Source organism: Scyliorhinus torazame, chromosome 14 (assembly GCF_047496885.1).
Source record: "Scyliorhinus torazame isolate Kashiwa2021f chromosome 14, sScyTor2.1, whole genome shotgun sequence".
Lineage (NCBI taxonomy): Eukaryota > Metazoa > Chordata > Chondrichthyes > Carcharhiniformes > Scyliorhinidae > Scyliorhinus > Scyliorhinus torazame.
The window spans coordinates 224,052,729-224,073,411 of NC_092720.1; the positions used below are offsets into that span (position 1 = coordinate 224,052,729).

At 43.8% G+C, this 20,683-nt stretch overlaps 1 protein-coding gene across 1 annotated transcript in view; it reads left to right on the top strand.

The window, feature by feature from the left end:
* Window positions 1-20,683, top strand: part of LOC140389184 (uncharacterized) — a 153,039-nt gene that overhangs the window by 123,351 nt on the left and 9,005 nt on the right. Inside the window, exons 7-9 of the mRNA XM_072473346.1 lie at window positions 3,257-3,337; window positions 12,775-12,810; window positions 13,689-13,796. Of these exons, the coding sequence (XP_072329447.1) occupies window positions 3,257-3,337; window positions 12,775-12,810; window positions 13,689-13,796 (225 nt within the window). The remainder of the gene's footprint in view (window positions 1-3,256; window positions 3,338-12,774; window positions 12,811-13,688; window positions 13,797-20,683) is intronic.

A 20,683-nucleotide genomic window follows, 5' to 3' on the forward strand; every position in this document is an offset into this window, starting at 1 on the left:
CCTCTAAGGCGGAGCCCCTGGTGGAGAGAGTCCGTCTCCTCCACGCCAACCCACAGTACGCATACATAGCGTACCCCGACGGGCGTGAGGAGACCGTCTCCATCAAGGACCTGGCCCCCTCTGGGGCCCCTGCCGCCCCCGCCCCGCAACCTACACCCCGCTCCCTCTCTGCTCCCGTCGATCCCTCGGCCTGTTACTACTCCGTGCCAGCCGCTGTCATCCCGCAGTTTCGCCTCGAGCCAGCCGAAGCGGTGGGGGACGTCATGCCGCCTCGCGACCCAGCACCACCGACCGCACGGATACCGCCGGACACTACCTCAGCGCCGCAGCTCCGACGTTCAAAGAGATCGACCCAACCCATCGTTCGTCTCGACCTCTGACGACACGGAACCTCCTGATGGACTCTGTTCGTTACTCCCTGTTTGTTCACTGTGTTGGCTACTCCATATTTTCACCCCGGACTTCCTTCTAAACAAGGGGTGAATGTGGTGATACACCACTGTACTTCCCTAGCATTATACATGGTTATATAATATTTGTGTGTAACATGGCCCTGTAATCCTGTGTATGGTACTGTGTATTGTACTAACAAAGAACAAAGAAATGTACAGCACAGGAACAAGCCCTTCGGCCCTCCAAGCCCGTGCCGACCATGCTGCCCGACTAAACTACAATCTTCTACACTTCCTGGGTCCGTATCCCTCTATTCCCATCCTATTCATGTATTTGTCAAGATGCCCCTTAAATGTCCCGATCTCCCTGTGTCACCGTTAACCACTCCCCCCCGATCTCCCTGTGTCACCGTTAACCACTCCCCCCCGATCTCCCTGTGTCACCGTTAACCACTCCCCCTGATCTCCCTGTGTCACCGCTAACCACTCCCCCGATCTCCCTGTGTCACCGTTAACCATTCCCCCGATCTCCCTGTGTCACTGTTAACCACTCCCCCGATCTCCCTGTGTCACTGTTAACCACTCCCCCTGATCTCCCTGTGTCACCATTAACCACTCCCCCTGATCTCCCTGTGTCACCGTTAACCACTCCCCCTGATCTCCCTGTGTCACCGCTAACCACTCCCCCGATCTCCCTGTGTCACCGTTAACCATTCCCCCGATCTCCCTGTGTCACTGTTAACCACTCCCCCGATCTCCCTGTGTCACTGTTAACCACTCCCCCTGATCTCCCTGTGTCACCGTTAACCACTCCCCCTGATCTCCCTGTGTCACCATTAACCACTCCCCCGCTCTCCCTGTGTCACCGTTAACCACTCCCCCCGATCTCCCTGTGTCACCGTTAACCACTCCCCCCGCTCTCCCTGTGTCACCGTTAACCACTCCCCCGATCTCCCTGTGTCACTGTTAACCACTCCCCCCGATCTCCCTGTGTCACCGTTAACCACACCCCCTAATCTCCCTGTGTCACCGCTAACCACTCCCCCGATCTCCCTGTGTCACCGTTAACCACACCCCCTAATCTCCCTGTGTCACCGCTAACCACTCCCCCCGATCTCCCTGTGTCACCGCTAACCACTCCCCCTGATCTCCCTGTGTCACCGTTAACCACTCCCCCCGCTCTCCCTGTGTCACCGTTAACCACTCCCCCCGATCTCCCTGTGTCACCGTTAACCACTCCCCCCGCTCTCCCTGTGTCACCGTTAACCACTCCCCCCGATCTCCCTGTGTCACCGTTAACCACTCCCCCCGATCTCCCTGTGTCACCGTTAACCACTCCCCCTGATCTCCCTGTGTCACCGTTAACCATTCCCCCTGATCTCCCTGTGTCACCGTTAACCACTCCCCCGATCTCCCTGTGTCACCGCTAACCATTCCCCCGATCTCCCTGTGTCACCGTTAACCACTCCCCCTGATCTCCCTGTGTCACCGTTAACCACACCCCCTAATCTCCCTGTGTCACCGCTAACCACTCCCCCCGATCTCCCTGTGTCACCGCTAACCACTCCCCCTGATCTCCCTGTGTCACCGTTAACCACTCCCCCCGCTCTCCCTGTGTCACCGTTAACCACTCCCCCCGATCTCCCTGTGTCACCGTTAACCACTCCCCCCGCTCTCCCTGTGTCACCCTTAACCACTCCCCCCGATCTCCCTGTGTCACCGTTAACCACTCCCCCCGATCTCCCTGTGTCACCGTTAACCACTCCCCCTGATCTCCCTGTGTCACCGTTAACCATTCCCCCTGATCTCCCTGTGTCACCGTTAACCACTCCCCCGATCTCCCTGTGTCACCGCTAACCATTCCCCCGATCTCCCTGTGTCACCGTTAACCACTCCCCCGATCTCCCAGTGTCACCGCTAACCACTCCCCCTGATCTCCCTGTGTCACCGCTAACCATTCCCCCTGATCTCCCTGTGTCACCGCTAACCATTCCCCCTGATCTCCCCGTGTCACCGCTAACCATTCCCCCCGATCTCCCTGTGTCACCGTTAACCATTCCCCCTGATCTCCCTGTGTCACCGCTAACCATTCCCCCTGATCTCCCCGTGTCACCGCTAACCATTCCCCCGATCTCCCTGTGTCACCGCTAACCATTCCCCCTGATCTCCCCGTGTCACCGCTAACCATTCCCCCTGATCTCCCTGTGTCACCGCTAACCATTCCCCCTGATCTCCCCGTGTCACCGCTAACCATTCCCCCCGATCTCCCCGTGTCACCGCTAACCATTCCCCCTGATCTCCCTGTGTCACCGTTAACCATTCCCCCGATCTCCCTGTGTCACCGTTAACCACTCCCCCGATCTCCCAGTGTCACCGCTAACCACTCCCCCTGATCTCCCTGTGTCACCGCTAACCATTCCCCCTGATCTCCCTGTGTCACCGCTAACCATTCCCCCTGATCTCCCCGTGTCACCGCTAACCATTCCCCCCGATCTCCCTGTGTCACCGTTAACCATTCCCCCTGATCTCCCTGTGTCACCGCTAACCAGTCCCCCGATCTCCCTGTGTCACCGTTAACCACTCCCCCTGATCTCTGTGTCACCGCTAACCATTCCCCCTGGTAGATTTGTCCTATCTGCAGGGGTCAGACGTTCCCCAGCAGCATTTCCAAAGAATGTGGCCAGTACTTCTGTAAGAGAGTTTCTGAGGAAGGAGCTGTGCTCTGAAAGCTCGACTCGAAGCTCACCTGTTCGACTTTAACCTGCTTTTGTACGAATTCTCACTGTTTCTTTATTGTATGCCACATTTTACTAGTTCATTGGTTTATCCAGAATGCTGATTTAAAATTGTTTCTCTCCTGACAGTTCATCGTTATGTCATATTTCTGTGTGCAAGTCTTTCTGTGACAATTGCATTTGCGCTCGCTTATGAATCGACAACAATTGGTGAGTAATTGACCAATAGCAGATCCCCAAGAAACTGCCAATATCGGGGTGTCTCTTTATCATTTCCCCTTGAGGCAGAGGGAATTCTGTCGGCTCCACACATGAACTCTGAGAGATTCACACACTCCTGGAGTAACTGAATGTTAATTCCCACAAGGGAGTGCATGAGGAGAGAATTCGCATCAGAATCACGCTGCAAGTTTATTAACATTGTCCCTGTGTGACTATATTTAATATTGGTGTGTCTATAATCTATAACAGTGACACTGTCCCTGTGTGACTATATTTAATATTGGTGTGACTATAATCTATAACAGAGTGACACTGTCCCTGTGTGACTATATTTAATATTGGTGTGTCTAATCTATAACAGTGTGACACTGTCCCTGTGTGACTATATTTAATATTGGTGTGTCTATAATCTATAACAGTGACACTGTCCCTGTGTGTGACTATATTTAATATTGGTGTGTCTATAATCTATAACAGTGTGACACTGTCCCTGTGTGTGACTATATTTAATATTGGTGTGACTATAATCTATAACAGAGTGACACTGTCCCTGTGTGTGACTATATTTAATATTGGTGACTATAATCTATAACAGTGTGACACTGTCCCTGTGTGACTATATTTAATATTGGTGTGACTATAATCTATAACAGTGTGACACTGTCCCTGTGTGACTATATTTAATATTGGTGTGTCTATAATCTATAACAGTGTGACACTGTCCCTGTGTGACTATATTTAATATTGATGTGTCTATAATCTATAACAGTGTGACACTGTCCCTGTGTGACTATATTTAATATTGGTGTGTCTATAATCTATAACAGTGACACTGTCCCTGTGTGACTATATTTAATATTGATGTGTCTATAATCTATAACAGAGTGACACTGTCCCTGTGTGTGACTATATTTAATATTGGTGTGTCTATAATCTATAACAGTGTGACACTGTCCCTGTGTGTGACTATATTTAATATTGGTGTGTCTATAATCTATAACAGTGTGACACTGTCCCTGTGTGACTATATTTAATATTGGTGTGTCTATAATCTATAACAGAGTGACACTGTCCCTGTGTGTGACTGTATTTAATATTGGTGTGTCTATAATCTATAACAGTGTGACACTGTCCCTGTGTGTGACTGTATTTAATATTGGTGTGTCTATAATCTATAACAGTGTGACACTGTCCCTGTGTGACTATATTTAATATTGGTGTGTCTATAATCTATAACAGAGTGACACTGTCCCTGTGTGACTGTATTTAATATTGGTGTGTCTATAATCTATAACAGAGTGACACTGTCCCTGTGTGTGACTATATTTAATATTGGTGTGACTATAATCTATAACAGAGTGACACTGTCCCTGTGTGTGACTGTATTTAATATTGGTGTGTCTATAATCTATAACAGAGTGACACTGTCCCTGTGTGTGACTGTATTTAATATTGGTGTGTCTATAATCTATAACAGTGTGACACTGTCCCTGTGTGTGACTGTATTTAATATTGGTGTGTCTATAATCTATAACAGTGTGACACTGTCCCTGTGTGACTATATTTAATATTGGTGTGTCTATAATCTATAACAGAGTGACACTGTCCCTGTGTGACTGTATTTAATATTGGTGTGTCTATAATCTATAACAGAGTGACACTGTCCCTGTGTGTGACTATATTTAATATTGGTGTGTCTATAATCTATAACAGTGTGACACTGTCCCTGTGTGACTATATTTAATATTGGTGTGTCTATAATCTATAACAGAGTGACACTGTCCCTGTGTGTGACTATATTTAATATTGGTGTGACTATAATCTATAACAGTGTGACACTGTCCCTGTGTGTGACTATATTTAATATTGGTGTGACTATAATCTATAACAGTGACACTGTCCCTGTGTGACTATATTTAATATTGGTGTGACTATAATCTATAACAGTGTGACACTGTCCCTGTGTGACTATATTTAATATTGGTGTGTCTATAATCTATAACAGTGTGACACTGTCCCTGTGTGTGACTGTATTTAATATTGGTGTGTCTATAATCTATAACAGAGTGACACTGTCCCTGTGTGACTATATTTAATATTGGTGTGACTATAATCTATAACAGTGTGACACTGTCCCTGTGTGACTATATTTAATATTGGTGTGTCTATAATCTATAACAGTGACACTGTCCCTGTGTGACTATATTTAATATTGGTGACTATAATCTATAACAGAGTGACACTGTCCCTGTGTGACTATATTTAATATTGGTGTGTCTATAATCTATAACAGTGTGACACTGTCCCTGTGTGTGACTATATTTAATATTGGTGTGTCTATAATCTATAACAGTGTGACACTGTCCCTGTGTGACTATATTTAATATTGGTGTGTCTATAATCTATAACAGTGTGACACTGTCCCTGTGTGTGACTATATTTAATATTGATGTGTCTATAATCTATAACAGTGTGACACTGTCCCTGTGTGTGACTATATTTAATATTGGTGTGTCTATAATCTATAACAGTGACACTGTCCCTGTGTGACTATATTTAATATTGGTGACTATAATCTATAACAGTGTGACACTGTCCCTGTGTGACTATATTTAATATTGGTGTGTCTATAATCTATAACAGTGTGACACTGTCCCTGTGTGTGACTATATTTAATATTGGTGTGTCTATAATCTATAACAGTGTGACACTGTCCCTGTGTGACTATATTTAATATTGGTGTGTCTATAATCTATAACAGTGACACTGTCCCTGTGTGACTATATTTAATATTGGTGACTATAATCTATAACAGAGTGACACTGTCCCTGTGTGACTATATTTAATATTGGTGTGTCTATAATCTATAACAGTGTGACACTGTCCCTGTGTGACTATATTTAATATTGGTGACTATAATCTATAACAGTGTGACACTGTCCCTGTGTGACTATATTTAATATTGGTGACTATAATCTATAACAGTGTGACACTGTCCCTGTGTGTGACTATATTTAATATTGGTGTGTCTATAATCTATAACAGTGTGACACTGTCCCTGTGTGACTATATTTAATATTGGTGTGTCTATAATCTATAACAGTGTGACACTGTCCCTGTGTGTGACTATATTTAATATTGGTGTGTCTATAATCTATAACAGTGTGACACTGTCCCTGTGTGACTATATTTAATATTGATGTGTCTATAATCTATAACAGTGTGACACTGTCCCTGTGTGACTATATTTAATATTGGTGTGTCTATAATCTATAACAGTGTGACACTGTCCCTGTGTGACTATATTTAATATTGGTGACTATAATCTATAACAGTGTGACACTGTCCCTGTGTGTGACTATATTTAATATTGGTGTGTCTATAATCTATAACAGTGTGACACTGTCCCTGTGTGACTATATTTAATATTGATGTGTCTATAATCTATAACAGTGTGACACTGTCCCTGTGTGTGACTATATTTAATATTGGTGACTATAATCTATAACAGTGTGACACTGTCCCTATGTGTGACTATATTTAATATTGGTGTGTCTATAATCTATAACAGTGTGACACTGTCCCTGTGTGTGACTATATTTAATATTGGTGTGTCTATAATCTATAACAGTGTGACACTGTCCCTGTGTGTGACTATATTTAATATTGGTGTGTCTATAATCTATAACAGTGACACTGTCCCTGTGTGACTATATTTAATATTGGTGACTATAATCTATAACAGAGTGACACTGTCCCTGTGTGACTATATTTAATATTGGTGTGTCTATAATCTATAACAGAGTGACACTGTCCCTGTGTGTGACTGTATTTAATATTGGTGTGTCTATAATCTATAACAGTGTGACACTGTCCCTGTGTGACTATATTTAATATTGGTGTGTCTATAATCTATAACAGTGACACTGTCCCTGTGTGACTATATTTAATATTGGTGACTATAATCTATAACAGTGTGACACTGTCCCTGTGTGACTATATTTAATATTGGTGTGTCTATAATCTATAACAGTGTGACACTGTCCCTGTGTGACTATATTTAATATTGGTGTGTCTATAATCTATAACAGAGTGACACTGTCCCTGTGTGTGACTATATTTAATATTGGTGTGACTATAATCTATAACAGTGTGACACTGTCCCTGTGTGTGACTATATTTAATATTGGTGTGTCTATAATCTATAACAGTGTGACACTGTCCCTGTGTGACTATATTTAATATTGGTGTGACTATAATCTATAACAGTGTGACACTGTCCCTGTGTGTGACTATATTTAATATTGGTGTGTCTATAATCTATAACAGAGTGACACTGTCCCTGTGTGACTGTATTTAATATTGGTGTGTCTATAATCTATAACAGTGTGACACTGTCCCTGTGTGTGACTGTATTTAATATTGGTGTGTCTATAATCTATAACAGAGTGACACTGTCCCTGTGTGACTGTATTTAATATTGGTGTGACTATAATCTATAACAGAGTGACACTGTCCCTGTGTGACTATATTTAATATTGGTGTGTCTATAATCTATAACAGTGTGACACTGTCCCTGTGTGACTATATTTAATATTGGTGTGTCTATAATCTATAACAGTGTGACACTGTCCCTGTGTGACTATATTTAATATTGATGTGTCTATAATCTATAACAGTGTGACACTGTCCCTGTGTGTGACTATATTTAATATTGGTGTGACTATAATCTATAACACTGTGACACTGTCCCTGTGTGACTATATTTAATATTGGTGTGTCTATAATCTATAACAGTGTGACACTGTCCCTGTGTGTGACTGTATTTAATATTGATGTGTCTATAATCTATAACAGTGTGACACTGTCCCTGTGTGACTATATTTAATATTGATGTGTCTATAATCTATAACAGTGTGACACTGTCCCTGTGTGTGACTGTATTTAATATTGATGTGTCTATAATCTATAACAGTGTGACACTGTCCCTGTGTGACTATATTTAATATTGATGTGTCTATAATCTATAACAGTGTGACACTGTCCCTGTGTGTGACTATATTTAATATTGGTGTGTCTATAATCTATAACAGAGTGACACTGTCCCTGTGTGACTATATTTAATATTGGTGTGTCTATAATCTATAACAGTGTGACACTGTCCCTGTGTGACTATATTTAATATTGATGTGTCTATAATCTATAACAGTGTGACACTGTCCCTGTGTGTGACTATATTTAATATTGGTGTGACTATAATCTATAACAGTGTGACACTGTCCCTGTGTGTGACTATATTTAATATTGGTGTGTCTATAATCTATAACAGTGTGACACTGTCCCTGTGTGTGGACTAGATTTAATATTGATGTGTCTATAATCTATAACAGTGTGACACTGTCCCTGTGTGACTATATTTAATATTGATGTGTCTATAATCTATAACAGTGTGACACTGTCCCTGTGTGTGACTATATTTAATATTGGTGTGTCTATAATCTATAACAGAGTGACACTGTCCCTGTGTGACTATATTTAATATTGGTGTGTCTATAATCTATAACAGTGTGACACTGTCCCTGTGTGACTATATTTAATATTGGTGACTATAATCTATAACAGTGTGACACTGTCCCTGTGTGTGACTATATTTAATATTGGTGTGTCTATAATCTATAACAGTGTGACACTGTCCCTGTGTGTGACTATATTTAATATTGGTGTGTCTATAATCTATAACAGTGTGACACTGTCCCTGTGTGACTATATTTAATATTGGTGTGTCTATAATCTATAACAGTGTGACACTGTCCCTGTGTGACTATATTTAATATTGGTGACTATAATCTATAACAGTGTGACACTGTCCCTGTGTGTGACTATATTTAATATTGGTGTGTCTATAATCTATAACAGTGTGACACTGTCCCTGTGTGTGACTATATTTAATATTGGTGTGTCTATAATCTATAACAGTGTGACACTGTCCCTGTGTGTGACTATATTTAATATTGGTGTGTCTATAATCTATAACAGTGTGACACTGTCCCTGTGTGTGACTATATTTAATATTGGTGTGTCTATAATCTATAACAGAGTGACACTGTCCCTGTGTGGCTATATTTAATATTGGTGTGACTATAATCTATAACAGAGTGACACTGTCCCTGTGTGACTGTATTTAATATTGGTGTGTCTATAATCTATAACAGTGTGACACTGTCCCTGTGTGACTGTATTTAATATTGGTGTGTCTATAATCTATAACAGTGTGACACTGTCCCTGTGTGTGACTATATTTAATATTGGTGACTATAATCTATAACAGTGTGACACTGTCCCTGTGTGTGACTATATTTAATATTGATGTGTCTATAATCTATAACAGTGTGACACTGTCCCTGTGTGACTATATTTAATATTGGTGTGTCTATAATCTATAACAGTGTGACACTGTCCCTGTGTGTGACTGTATTTAATATTGGTGTGTCTATAATCTATAACAGAGTGACACTGTCCCTGTGTGACTATATTTAATATTGGTGTGACTATAATCTATAACAGTGTGACACTGTCCCTGTGTGACTATATTTAATATTGGTGTGACTATAATCTATAACAGTGTGACACTGTCCCTGTGTGTGACTATATTTAATATTGGTGTGTCTATAATCTATAACAGAGTGACACTGTCCCTGTGTGTGACTATATTTAATATTGGTGTGTCTATAATCTATAACAGTGTGACACTGTCCCTGTGTGACTATATTTAATATTGGTGACTATAATCTATAACAGAGTGACACTGTCCCTGTGTGACTATATTAAATATTGGTGACTATAATCTATAACAGTGTGACACTGTCCCTGTGTGACTATATTTAATATTGATGTGTCTATAATCTATAACAGTGTGACACTGTCCCTGTGTGACTATATTTAATATTGATGTGTCTATAATCTATAACAGTGTGACACTGTCCCTGTGTGACTATATTTAATATTGGTGACTATAATCTATAACAGTGTGACACTGTCCCTGTGTGACTATATTTAATATTGATGTGTCTATAATCTATAACAGTGTGACACTGTCCCTGTGTGTGACTATATTTAATATTGATGTGTCTATAATCTATAACAGTGTGACACTGTCCCTGTGTGTGACTATATTTAATATTGGTGTGACTATAATCTATAACAGTGTGACACTGTCCCTGTGTGACTATATTTAATATTGGTGTGTCTATAATCTATAACAGTGTGACACTGTCCCTGTGTGACTATATTTAATATTGGTGTGTCTATAATCTATAACAGAGTGACACTGTCCCTGTGTGTGACTATATTTAATATTGGTGTGTCTATAATCTATAACAGTGTGACACTGTCCCTGTGTGACTATATTTAATATTGGTGTGTCTATAATCTATAACAGTGTGACACTGTCCCTGTGTGACTATATTTAATATTGGTGTGTCTATAATCTATAACAGTGTGACACTGTCCCTGTGTGTGACTGTATTTAATATTGGTGTGTCTATAATCTATAACAGTGTGACACTGTCCCTGTGTGTGACTATATTTAATATTGGTGACTATAATCTATAACAGTGTGACACTGTCCCTGTGTGACTATATTTAATATTGGTGTGTCTATAATCTATAATAGTGTGACACTGTCCCTGTGTGACTATATTTAATATTGGTGTGTCTATAATCTATAACAGAGTGACACTGTCCCTGTGTGTGACTATATTTAATATTGGTGTGACTATAATCTATAACAGTGTGACACTGTCCCTGTGTGTGACTATATTTAATATTGGTGTGTCTATAATCTATCACAGTGTGACACTGTCCCTGTGTGACTATATTTAATATTGGTGTGTCTATAATCTATAACAGAGTGACACTGTCCCTGTGTGTGACTATATTTAATATTGGTGTGACTATAATCTATAACAGTGTGACACTGTCCCTGTGTGACTATATTTAATATTGGTGACTATAATCTATAACAGAGTGACACTGTCCCTGTGTGACTATATTTAATATTGGTGTGTCTATAATCTATAACAGTGTGACACTGTCCCTGTGTGTGACTATATTTAATATTGGTGACTATAATCTATAACAGTGTGACACTGTCCCTGTGTGACTATATTTAATATTGGTGACTATAATCTATAACAGAGTGACACTGTCCCTGTGTGACTATATTTAATATTGGTGTGTCTATAATCTATAACAGTGTGACACTGTCCCTGTGTGTGACTACATTTAATATTGGTGACTATAATCTATAACAGTGTGACACTGTCCCTGTGTGACTATATTTAATATTGGTGTGTCTATAATCTATAACAGAGTGACGCTGTCCCTGTGTGACTATATTTAATATTGGTGTGTCTATAATCTATAACAGTGTGACACTGCCCCTGTGTGTGACTGTATTTAATATTGGTGTGACTATAATCTATAACAGTGTGACACTGTCCCTGTGTGACTATATTTAATATTGGTGTGTCTATAATCTATAACAGTGTGACACTGTCCCTGTGTGACTATATTTAATATTGGTGACTATAATCTATAACAGAGTGACACTGTCCCTGTGTGACTATATTTAATATTGGTGTGTCTATAATCTATAACAGTGTGACACTGTCCCTGTGTGTGACTGTATTTAATATTGGTGTGACTATAATCTATAACAGTGTGACACTGTCCCTGTGTGACTATATTTAATATTGGTGTGTCTATAATCTATAACAGTGTGACACTGTCCCTGTGTGTGACTGTATTTAATATTGGTGTGACTATAATCTATAACAGTGTGACACTGTCCCTGTGTGACTATATTTAATATTGGTGTGACTATAATCTATAACAGTGTGACACTGTCCCTGTGTGTGACTATATTTAATATTGGTGTGTCTATAATCTATAACAGTGTGACACTGTCCCTGTGTGTGACTGTATTTAATATTGGTGTGACTATAATCTATAACAGTGTGACACTGTCCCTGTGTGACTATATTTAATATTGGTGTGACTATAATCTATAACAGAGTGACACTGTCCCTGTGTGACTATATTTAATATTGGTGTGACTATAATCTATAACAGAGTGACACTGTCCCTGTGTGACTATATTTAATATTGATGTGTCTATAATCTATAACAGAGTGACACTGTCCCTGTGTGACTATATTTAATATTGGTGTGACTATAATCTATAACAGAGTGACACTGTCCCTGTGTGTGACTATATTTAATATTGGTGTGTCTATAATCTATAACAGTGTGACACTGTCCCTGTCTGACTATATTTAATATTGGTGTCTCTCTTTATATTCCACTATTATCTATATATGGCCCTGATTCGTCTGATGTTGATGCCATTGGTCAATTGTCTGGAGTTTTGGAAGTGTCATGTGAGAGTACCTTTAAGAAATGTACGTTTAAGAAATGGGTGTCTATCAGTGATGTCAGAGTGTGGATGTAGCTGGGCTGTCTGTCAGCTTTTTACTTTCATTTTAGGCTGTTTGCTGCAGGGTGTGTTTTAGTTTTGTTTTCAGAGCTGGATAGCTGCAGTCACAGCCAGAAGGGGTATTAGTCTCTCTCTCTGTAATCTAAAAATTGTAAATTGATCCTTTGGTGATTTAAAACTAATAACTGCTCTCAGTAGTGACTTTAACCTGATACGCTTCTGTTAAAAGTTCTTTTTTAAGTCTTATGGATGTTAAAAGGACAGCTTAAGGATTACTTAGTGTCGTATTCTTTGGGGTTGTATTTGAAGTGATGGTTGCTAAGATGTTCACTGTATGGTTTAAAAAGGTTAACTTGAGTTCATAGAATAAACATTGTTTTGCTTTAAAAAATGCTTTTCCATTTCTGCTGTACCACACCTGTAGAGTGGGCCGTGTGCTCCCCATACCACAATCTAGTAAAAGTTGTGGATCAGGTGAACTCCACGATACACTTTGGGGTTCTCTAATCCCTGGCCCATAACAGGAAGAAATCATTCTGCTGTTATATTTCTCCATGTTAGGGAGGCACGGTGGCACAGTGGGTTAGCACTGCTGCCTCATGGCGCCCAGGTCCCAGGTTTGATCCCGGCTCTGAGTCACTGTCCATGTGGAGTTTGCACATTCTCCCCGTGTCTGCGTGGGTTTCGCCCCCACAACCCAAAGGTGCAGGGCAGGTGGATTGGCCGCACTAAATTGCCCCTTAATTGGAAAAAATGAATTGGGTACTCTAAATTTATAAAAAAAAATATATATTTCTCCGTGTTGTTTGCTCCATCTATCACGTGGATTTTATTTGTCCTCAGTTACATATTGCCGATATCCACACCAACTTCTAATTGTGAGGGGTTTGATGGCTGTGCTCGCCTACATATTCCCTATGTTCGTCTTTATCCTCTTCTACAACGCGCACCGTGAGTAATATGTGGCAGAGAAAGTTATGGTTTGCAAACTGAGAGTTCAATGTTTCAGCTACATGTCTGTTAGAATTCTGTTGCTGGCATAATTTTCCCACTCGGCCTTAAAGTCTGCTCTGGTCAGGGTCAGCATGTTTGGGCGATTCATGAAGATGGAAGTGACTCAACAATATCAGCTCAAGGTGCTCCTTGAGCACATGGAAATTCCTCTTTCCACCATGGAGCTGACAGTCACAGTCCCCAATATCTTTGCACTGCCTCCCTCTGCTAAACCAACTCATCTAGTTCCCCGTGGCCTTGCAATTTCTTTTCTCTTCAGGTTATTTGTCCGTATCCTGTTGAAAGCCGTGATTTTATATCATCTGCCACACCATGATGCAATGCATTCCAAATCCTTCTGATCCCATCTCCGTCAAGATCAGAACCTCCATAATCTAAGTTATTTACTGAAGAACTGAAGCTGCAGGATTCCAGTTTTAACAAAAGATTGTTGTGTAACTACAAGACCTAGCACTGTTGCCTCACAGCGCCAGGGTCTCAGGTTTGATTCCTGGCACTGTTTGTGCGGAGTCTGCATGTTCTCCCCGTGTCTGCGTGGGTTTCCTCCGGGTGCTCCGGTTTCCTCCCACAAGTCCCGAAAGACGTGCTGTTAGATGAATTGAACATTCTGAATTCTCCGTCAGTGTACCCGAACAGGCGCAGGAATGTGGCGACTAGGGGCTTTTCACAGTCACTTCATTGCAGTGTTAATAAGAAAATAAGAACTAGGAGCAGGAGTAGGCCACCTGGCCCCTCGAGCCTGCTCCGCCATTCAATGAGATCAAGGCTGATCTTTTGTGGACTCAGCTCCACTTTCCGGCCCGAACACCATAACCCTTAATCCCTTTATTCTTCAAAAAACTATCTATCTTTATCTTAAAAACATTTAATGAAGGAGCCTCCACTGCTTCACTGGGCAAGGAATTCCATAGATTCACAACCCTTTGGGTGAAGAAGTTTCTCCTAAACTCAGTCCTAAATCTACTTCCCCTTATTTTGAGGCTATGCCCCCTAGTTCTGCTTTCACCCGCCAGTGGAAACAACCTGCCCGCATCTATCCTATCTATTCCCTTCATAATCTTATATGTTTCAATAAGATCTCCCCACATCCTTCTAAATGCCAATGAGTACAGTCCCAGTCTACTCAACCTCTCCTCGTAATCCAACCCCTTCAGCTCTGGGATTAACCTAGTGAATCTCCTCTGCACACCCTCCAGTGCCAGTACGTCCTTTCTCAAGTAAGGAGACCAAAACTGAACACAATACTCCAGGTGTGGCCTCACTAACACCTTATACAATTGCAGCATAACCTCCCTAGTCTTAAACTCCATCCCTCTCGCAATGAAGGACAAAATTCCATTTGCCTTCTTAATCACCTGTTGCACCTGTAAACCAACTTTTTGCGACTCATGCACTAGCACACCCAGGTCTCTCTGCACAGCAGCATGTTTTAATATTTTAGCTTTTAAATAATAATCCCTTTAAATAATAATCACAAGCCTACTTGTGACAATGAAGATTGTGTTATTATAAGAGTCAAAACAAAGAAGACACTAATTAATTTCTTATCTAATCCCCATACTCAAAAACGCAGAATCAACATTGGTTAAACATGAACTAACAGCCAATTTGCAGGTTGGTTATGCATTGACCTTTATTTATGTATGGGAAGTGAGCATCGCTGGTTAGTCCAGCATTTATTGCCCCTCCCGAGTTGCTCCTCTTGGTGGGGAGTTGCCTTCTTGAGGCTGCAGTACTTGAGGTGTAGGTACACCCACTGTGCTGTTAGGGAGGAGGCTCCAGGCTGTTGCCCAGCAATTCTATTCTCCCCAAAGTGGATAATCCTTTTGCACATTACACTCGATCTGCCAAATTCTAAGCCACCCGTTTATCTATGTTTTAGATCCTCTGTATCAGACTCCTTCAGTTACGTTTTGCCATGCAGGCCTCTGTTGACACCCCTCCGAATATTAGTGAGGGTGACGGAAAGTGGGGCCTACAGGTCCGCTCGCACCAGTGAGGGAGTTGGGGCCTCAATCAGAAGCAGGAGAGGATTACAGGAAGATATGAGCAGCTCCAACAGTCTGGTTTGAGGAAGCCTTGGCCTTTCGAGTCCGAGCAGGCAATTTCAGCCGATTAAGAATAATAATCTTTTATTGTCACAAGTATGAAGTTACTGTGAAAACACAGTCGCCACATTCCGGCGCTTGTTCGGAGAGGCCGGTACGGGAATTGAACCCCCGCTGCTGGCCTTGTTCTGCACTACAAACCAGCTGTCTAGCCCTCTGAGCTAAACCGACCCATCATTTGCAAAAGCATTTTTCAGGCTTAGTGGAGTGTTATCAGCTGTGCGAAAGGGCTCATTCCCTGGGTTGGCAGGGTGCAAGAACACTTCAGGGCACAGTGGAAGAGGCAGGCATCAGCTGCTTGTCACAGAATCATAGAATTGTTATGATTCAGAAGGAGACCATTATTGTCCGCACCGACTCTCCAAACGAGCATCGTGACTAAGTGCCGTTCCCCTGCCTTTTCACCGAATCCCTACACATTGTTCCTGTTCAAATAATCATCTACCGCCCTTTTTAATGCCTCGATTGAACCTCACTGTGCCTCCACCTCACTTCCAGGCCGTACATTCCAGATCCAAACCACTCACTGTGTGGAAAAATGTCCTTCTTGCATCACATTTACTTGCACACAATTCAGGTCATCACACTACCAGAAGGATGTGGAGGCTTTGGACAGGGTGCAGAGGAGGTTTATCAGGATGTTGCCTGGTCTGGAGGGTGTTAGCTTTGCGGGGAGACTGAATAGACTCGGACTGTTTTCATTAGAAAGACGGAGGTTGAGGGGCGACCTGATAGAGGTCTACAAGATTATATGGGGCATGGATAGAGTGGATGGCAGGCACTCTTTCCCAGGGTGGAGGGGTCAGTCACCAGGGGGAATAGGTTTAAGGTCCGTGGGGCAAAGTTTAGAGGAGATGTGCGAGGCAGGTTTTTACACAGTGGGTGGTGAGTGTCTGGAACGCGTTGCCAGGGGAGGGTGTGGAAGCAGATACATTAACGGCGTTCAAAAGTCATCTTGACAAGGACATGGATAGGATGGGTATAGAGGGATACGGCACAAGGAAGTGCTGAGGGTTTTGACAAAGGTTGGTATCATGACCGGTGCAGGCTTGGAGGGCCGAAGGGCCTGTTCCTGTGCTGTATCGTTCTTTGGGCATTTCAGAGGGGGGTGCAAATAAATCACTGGAGAAAGGAGGTTGATAAATCAGTCTGAGAGATGTAGTGAAATGTCACAACTATTCCAACACAATTTATTTATGAAGCACTGTGATTTTCCTTCCCTCCAATAGTTGCTTCTTTGCTGGTAGTTTAAGACACATCAGGTTCAATCTGTGTTCCAATGAGTGCCATTTGTTGCTGCTGCAGTCCACTCACATTAGCAATATTTAGGGGGTACCTTTTTGATGGGCGACACCTCATCTTCCTGTATTTGGGCAGGAGAGCAATAGAAACCCAGGGAAAATGGCATATAAGCTGTTCCCCCCCCCCCCCTGAGGTTTCCATGGTTCCTCGGCTGAATGCGTGAGCAGGAAAAACCCTTTGGGAATTTATTCCCTTAGCTTGATGGATAAGGCGGAAGCTTTAAAGACTAACGGGTTTATATTTTGTCAGTGATAGCAGAGGCTCTTGAAGGTGCAATTGGAAGAAATGTTCAGCATTGCTGAAATGAGATTATTACAAAGTAAATGACGGTAAATATGAAACATTTCCTTCATTAAAATGAAATATTGCTGCACTAAACACGTCAGTAAATTTGGCTCTGCAGCTCGGGAGTAGAAAATCTTGTAGTCTCTCAAACTGCACAGTTGTTAGTACTTTGGGCAATTAGGGATGGGCCACAAATGTTGGCCCACATTCTGTAAAATATATATTTTAATTTCTTACGTCTGCTTCTGGTTTTAATTGCATTTCTTGTCTTGTTGGTACAAGTGAGGAGTTGAAAATAAAGCTCCCTCACACATTAACTTGATCATTCCTCTGAATACATGGCCTTTCCACTGAATATGCGCATATTCTGTTATCATGTGAGGAACACTTGTCAGTCCCTTTCCCATGCAGCCTCAATTTTTTTTACTTCAGTCAGAGAGATCTAGGTGCACAGGTCCACAGGTCACTGAAAGGGGCAACACAGGTGGAGAAGGTAGTCAAGAAGGCATACGGCATGCTTGCCTTCATTGGCCGGGGCATTGAGTATAAGAATTGGCAAGTCATGTTGCAGCTGTGTAGAACCTTAGTTAGGCCACACTTGGAGTATAGTGTTCAATTCTGGTCACCACACTACCAGAAGGATGTGGAGGCTTTAGAGAGGGTGCAGAAGAGATTTACCAGGATGTTGCCTGGTATGGAGGGCATTAGCTATGAGGAGCGGTTGAATAAACTCGGTTTGTTCTCACTGGAACGACGGAGGTTGAGGGGAGACCTGATAGAGGTCGACAAAATTATGAGGGACATAGACAGAGTGGATAGTCAGAGGCTTTTCCCCAAGATAGAGGGGTCAATTACTAGGGGGCATAGGTTTAACGTGCAAGGGTCAAGGTTTAGAGATGTACAAGGCCAGAGGGTAGTGGGTGCCTGGAACTCGCTACCGGAGGAGGTGGTGGAAGCAGGGACGATAGGGACATTTAAGGGGCATCTTGACAAATACATGAATAGGATGGGAATAGAGGGATACGGACCCAGGAAGTGTGGAAGATTGTAGTTTAGTCGGGCAGCATGGTCGGCACGGGCTTGGAGGGCCGAAGGGCCTGTTCCTGTGCTGTGCATTTCTTTGTTCTTTGTTCTTTGTTCTTCTTTTGCAAATCACTAAATCTGTGCCTCTTTCACAAGGGGGAACAGTTTCTCCCCATCAACTCTGCCCAGCCCCCTCATGGGTTTAAACACCTCGATCAAATCCCCTCTCAGTCGCCTTCTCTCCCAGGGGAACATTCCCAACCTCTCCACATCACTGAAGTTTCTCATCCCTGGATCCGTTCCTGTAATCCTCTCCTGCTCTCTCTGCAATGTGTTCCCATCCTTCCTGTTGTGTGACCCAGAACTGGTCACAATATTCCAGCTGGGGCCTAACTAGTGACTTGTACAAGTTCAGCAGGACCTCCTGGCTCTTGTACTCTGTGTCCCTATTAATAAAGGCCAGAATATTCCACACTTTATTCACTGCTCTCTCCACCTGTCCCGGCACCTTCAATGATCCATAGACACCCACACACAGCTCCCTCTGCTCCTGAACCCAGGGGTTCAGCATCGTCTGGGCACCAAGTCATAGAGCAAGGCTACGTACACCCGATCTGATCGCAGGAAGGGTACAGTTAGAAATGGATGCCCCATCCTCGCAGATAATAGGCCAAGGAAGCGACTTGCAGACCTAAATACGAACCCTGGCCATCAGAAAGTCACAACAGAGAAGGAGTTATTTACCCAGACAACAAAATCTACTGTAACGGGCAATGGTGACCAGGCATGAGAGAAAACCAATGCATGCAGAGACTGTGACTCAAAGCAGATGATCAGACACCTCGTGCCCTTGTCTGCAGGTAGACCACGAAAGGTCAAGAAGAATGAGGAGCACTGAGTGGGCACTGGTGAGGTCACTATCCAGAGCTGGGGGCAATGGAAATCTGTCACATTAAAATGTTCACTATTAAAGCATGTCACACTCTGCCACATTAATCTTCACCACATGCCTGCCTGCAGACCCACCCACTGTGCCCCTTCGCTACCCCTGCTCCACGGGCACAGTGGTCCAAGACCTCGGGCAGAGGAAGGGTGTGATCAGGCTGGGAGCAGAAAGGCAGGAGTCAGACTCGAGCAGAACCTGAGGAGCACCAGAGCTTTCCTCCCAGCGAGTGATCATCTCTCTTCTGCCTCGTGTAGCGACCCGCTGACAGTGCCAACACAGGCCCATCACCCTGGAGGGATGTCGCCCAGACCCTTGGAGTGGGGAACAGGGTGATCGGGGAGGGTGTGATAGGAGAAAGAAATGGGGGGGTGGGGGGGAGGAAATGGGGAGAGGGCCGAGGTGACGGACACAGCCTTGTCCGAGGAGAACCTGGAGATGATGAGGGCCGCTCTAGTCCTCCATACATGTTGGACAGAGCTGCCAGCGGTCCCTCATCCTCCAGCCCCTCCGGGTCTGCGTCCTCCTCCCCCTCCTCAACGAAGCTATGTGTCCCTCCTCAGGCGAGGCCGCGTGTCCCTCCTCAGACGAGACCGCGTGTCCCTCCTCAGACGAGGCCGCGCGTCCCACCTCCTCCGACGAAACCGTGTGTCCCTCCTCAGACGAGACCGCGTGTCTGTCCCTCCTCCTCCTCCTCAGGCGAGGCCGCGCGTCCCTCCTCAGACGAGACCACGTGTCCCTCCTCAGGCGAGGCTGCGTGTCCCTCCCCCTCCTCAGACGAGGCCGCGTGTCCCTCCCTCCTCAGACGAGGCCGCGTGTCCCTCCTCAGACGAGGCTGCGTGTCCCTCCCTCCTCAGACGAGGCTGCGTGTCCCTCCTCAGACGAGGCAGCATGTCCCTCCCCCTCCTCAGACGAGGCCGCGTGTCCCTCCTCAGACGAGGCCGCATGTCCCTCCTCAGACAAGGCTGCGCGTCCCTCCTCAGACGAGACCACGTGTCCCTCCTCCTCAGATGAAGCCGCGCGTCCCTCCTCAGGCGAGGCCGCGCGTCTCTCCTCAGGCGAGGCCGCGCGTCTCTCCTCAGGCGAGGCTGCGTGTCCCTCCCCCTCCTCAGACGAGGCTGCGTGTCCCTCCCCCTCCTCAGACGAGGCTGCGTGTCCCTCCT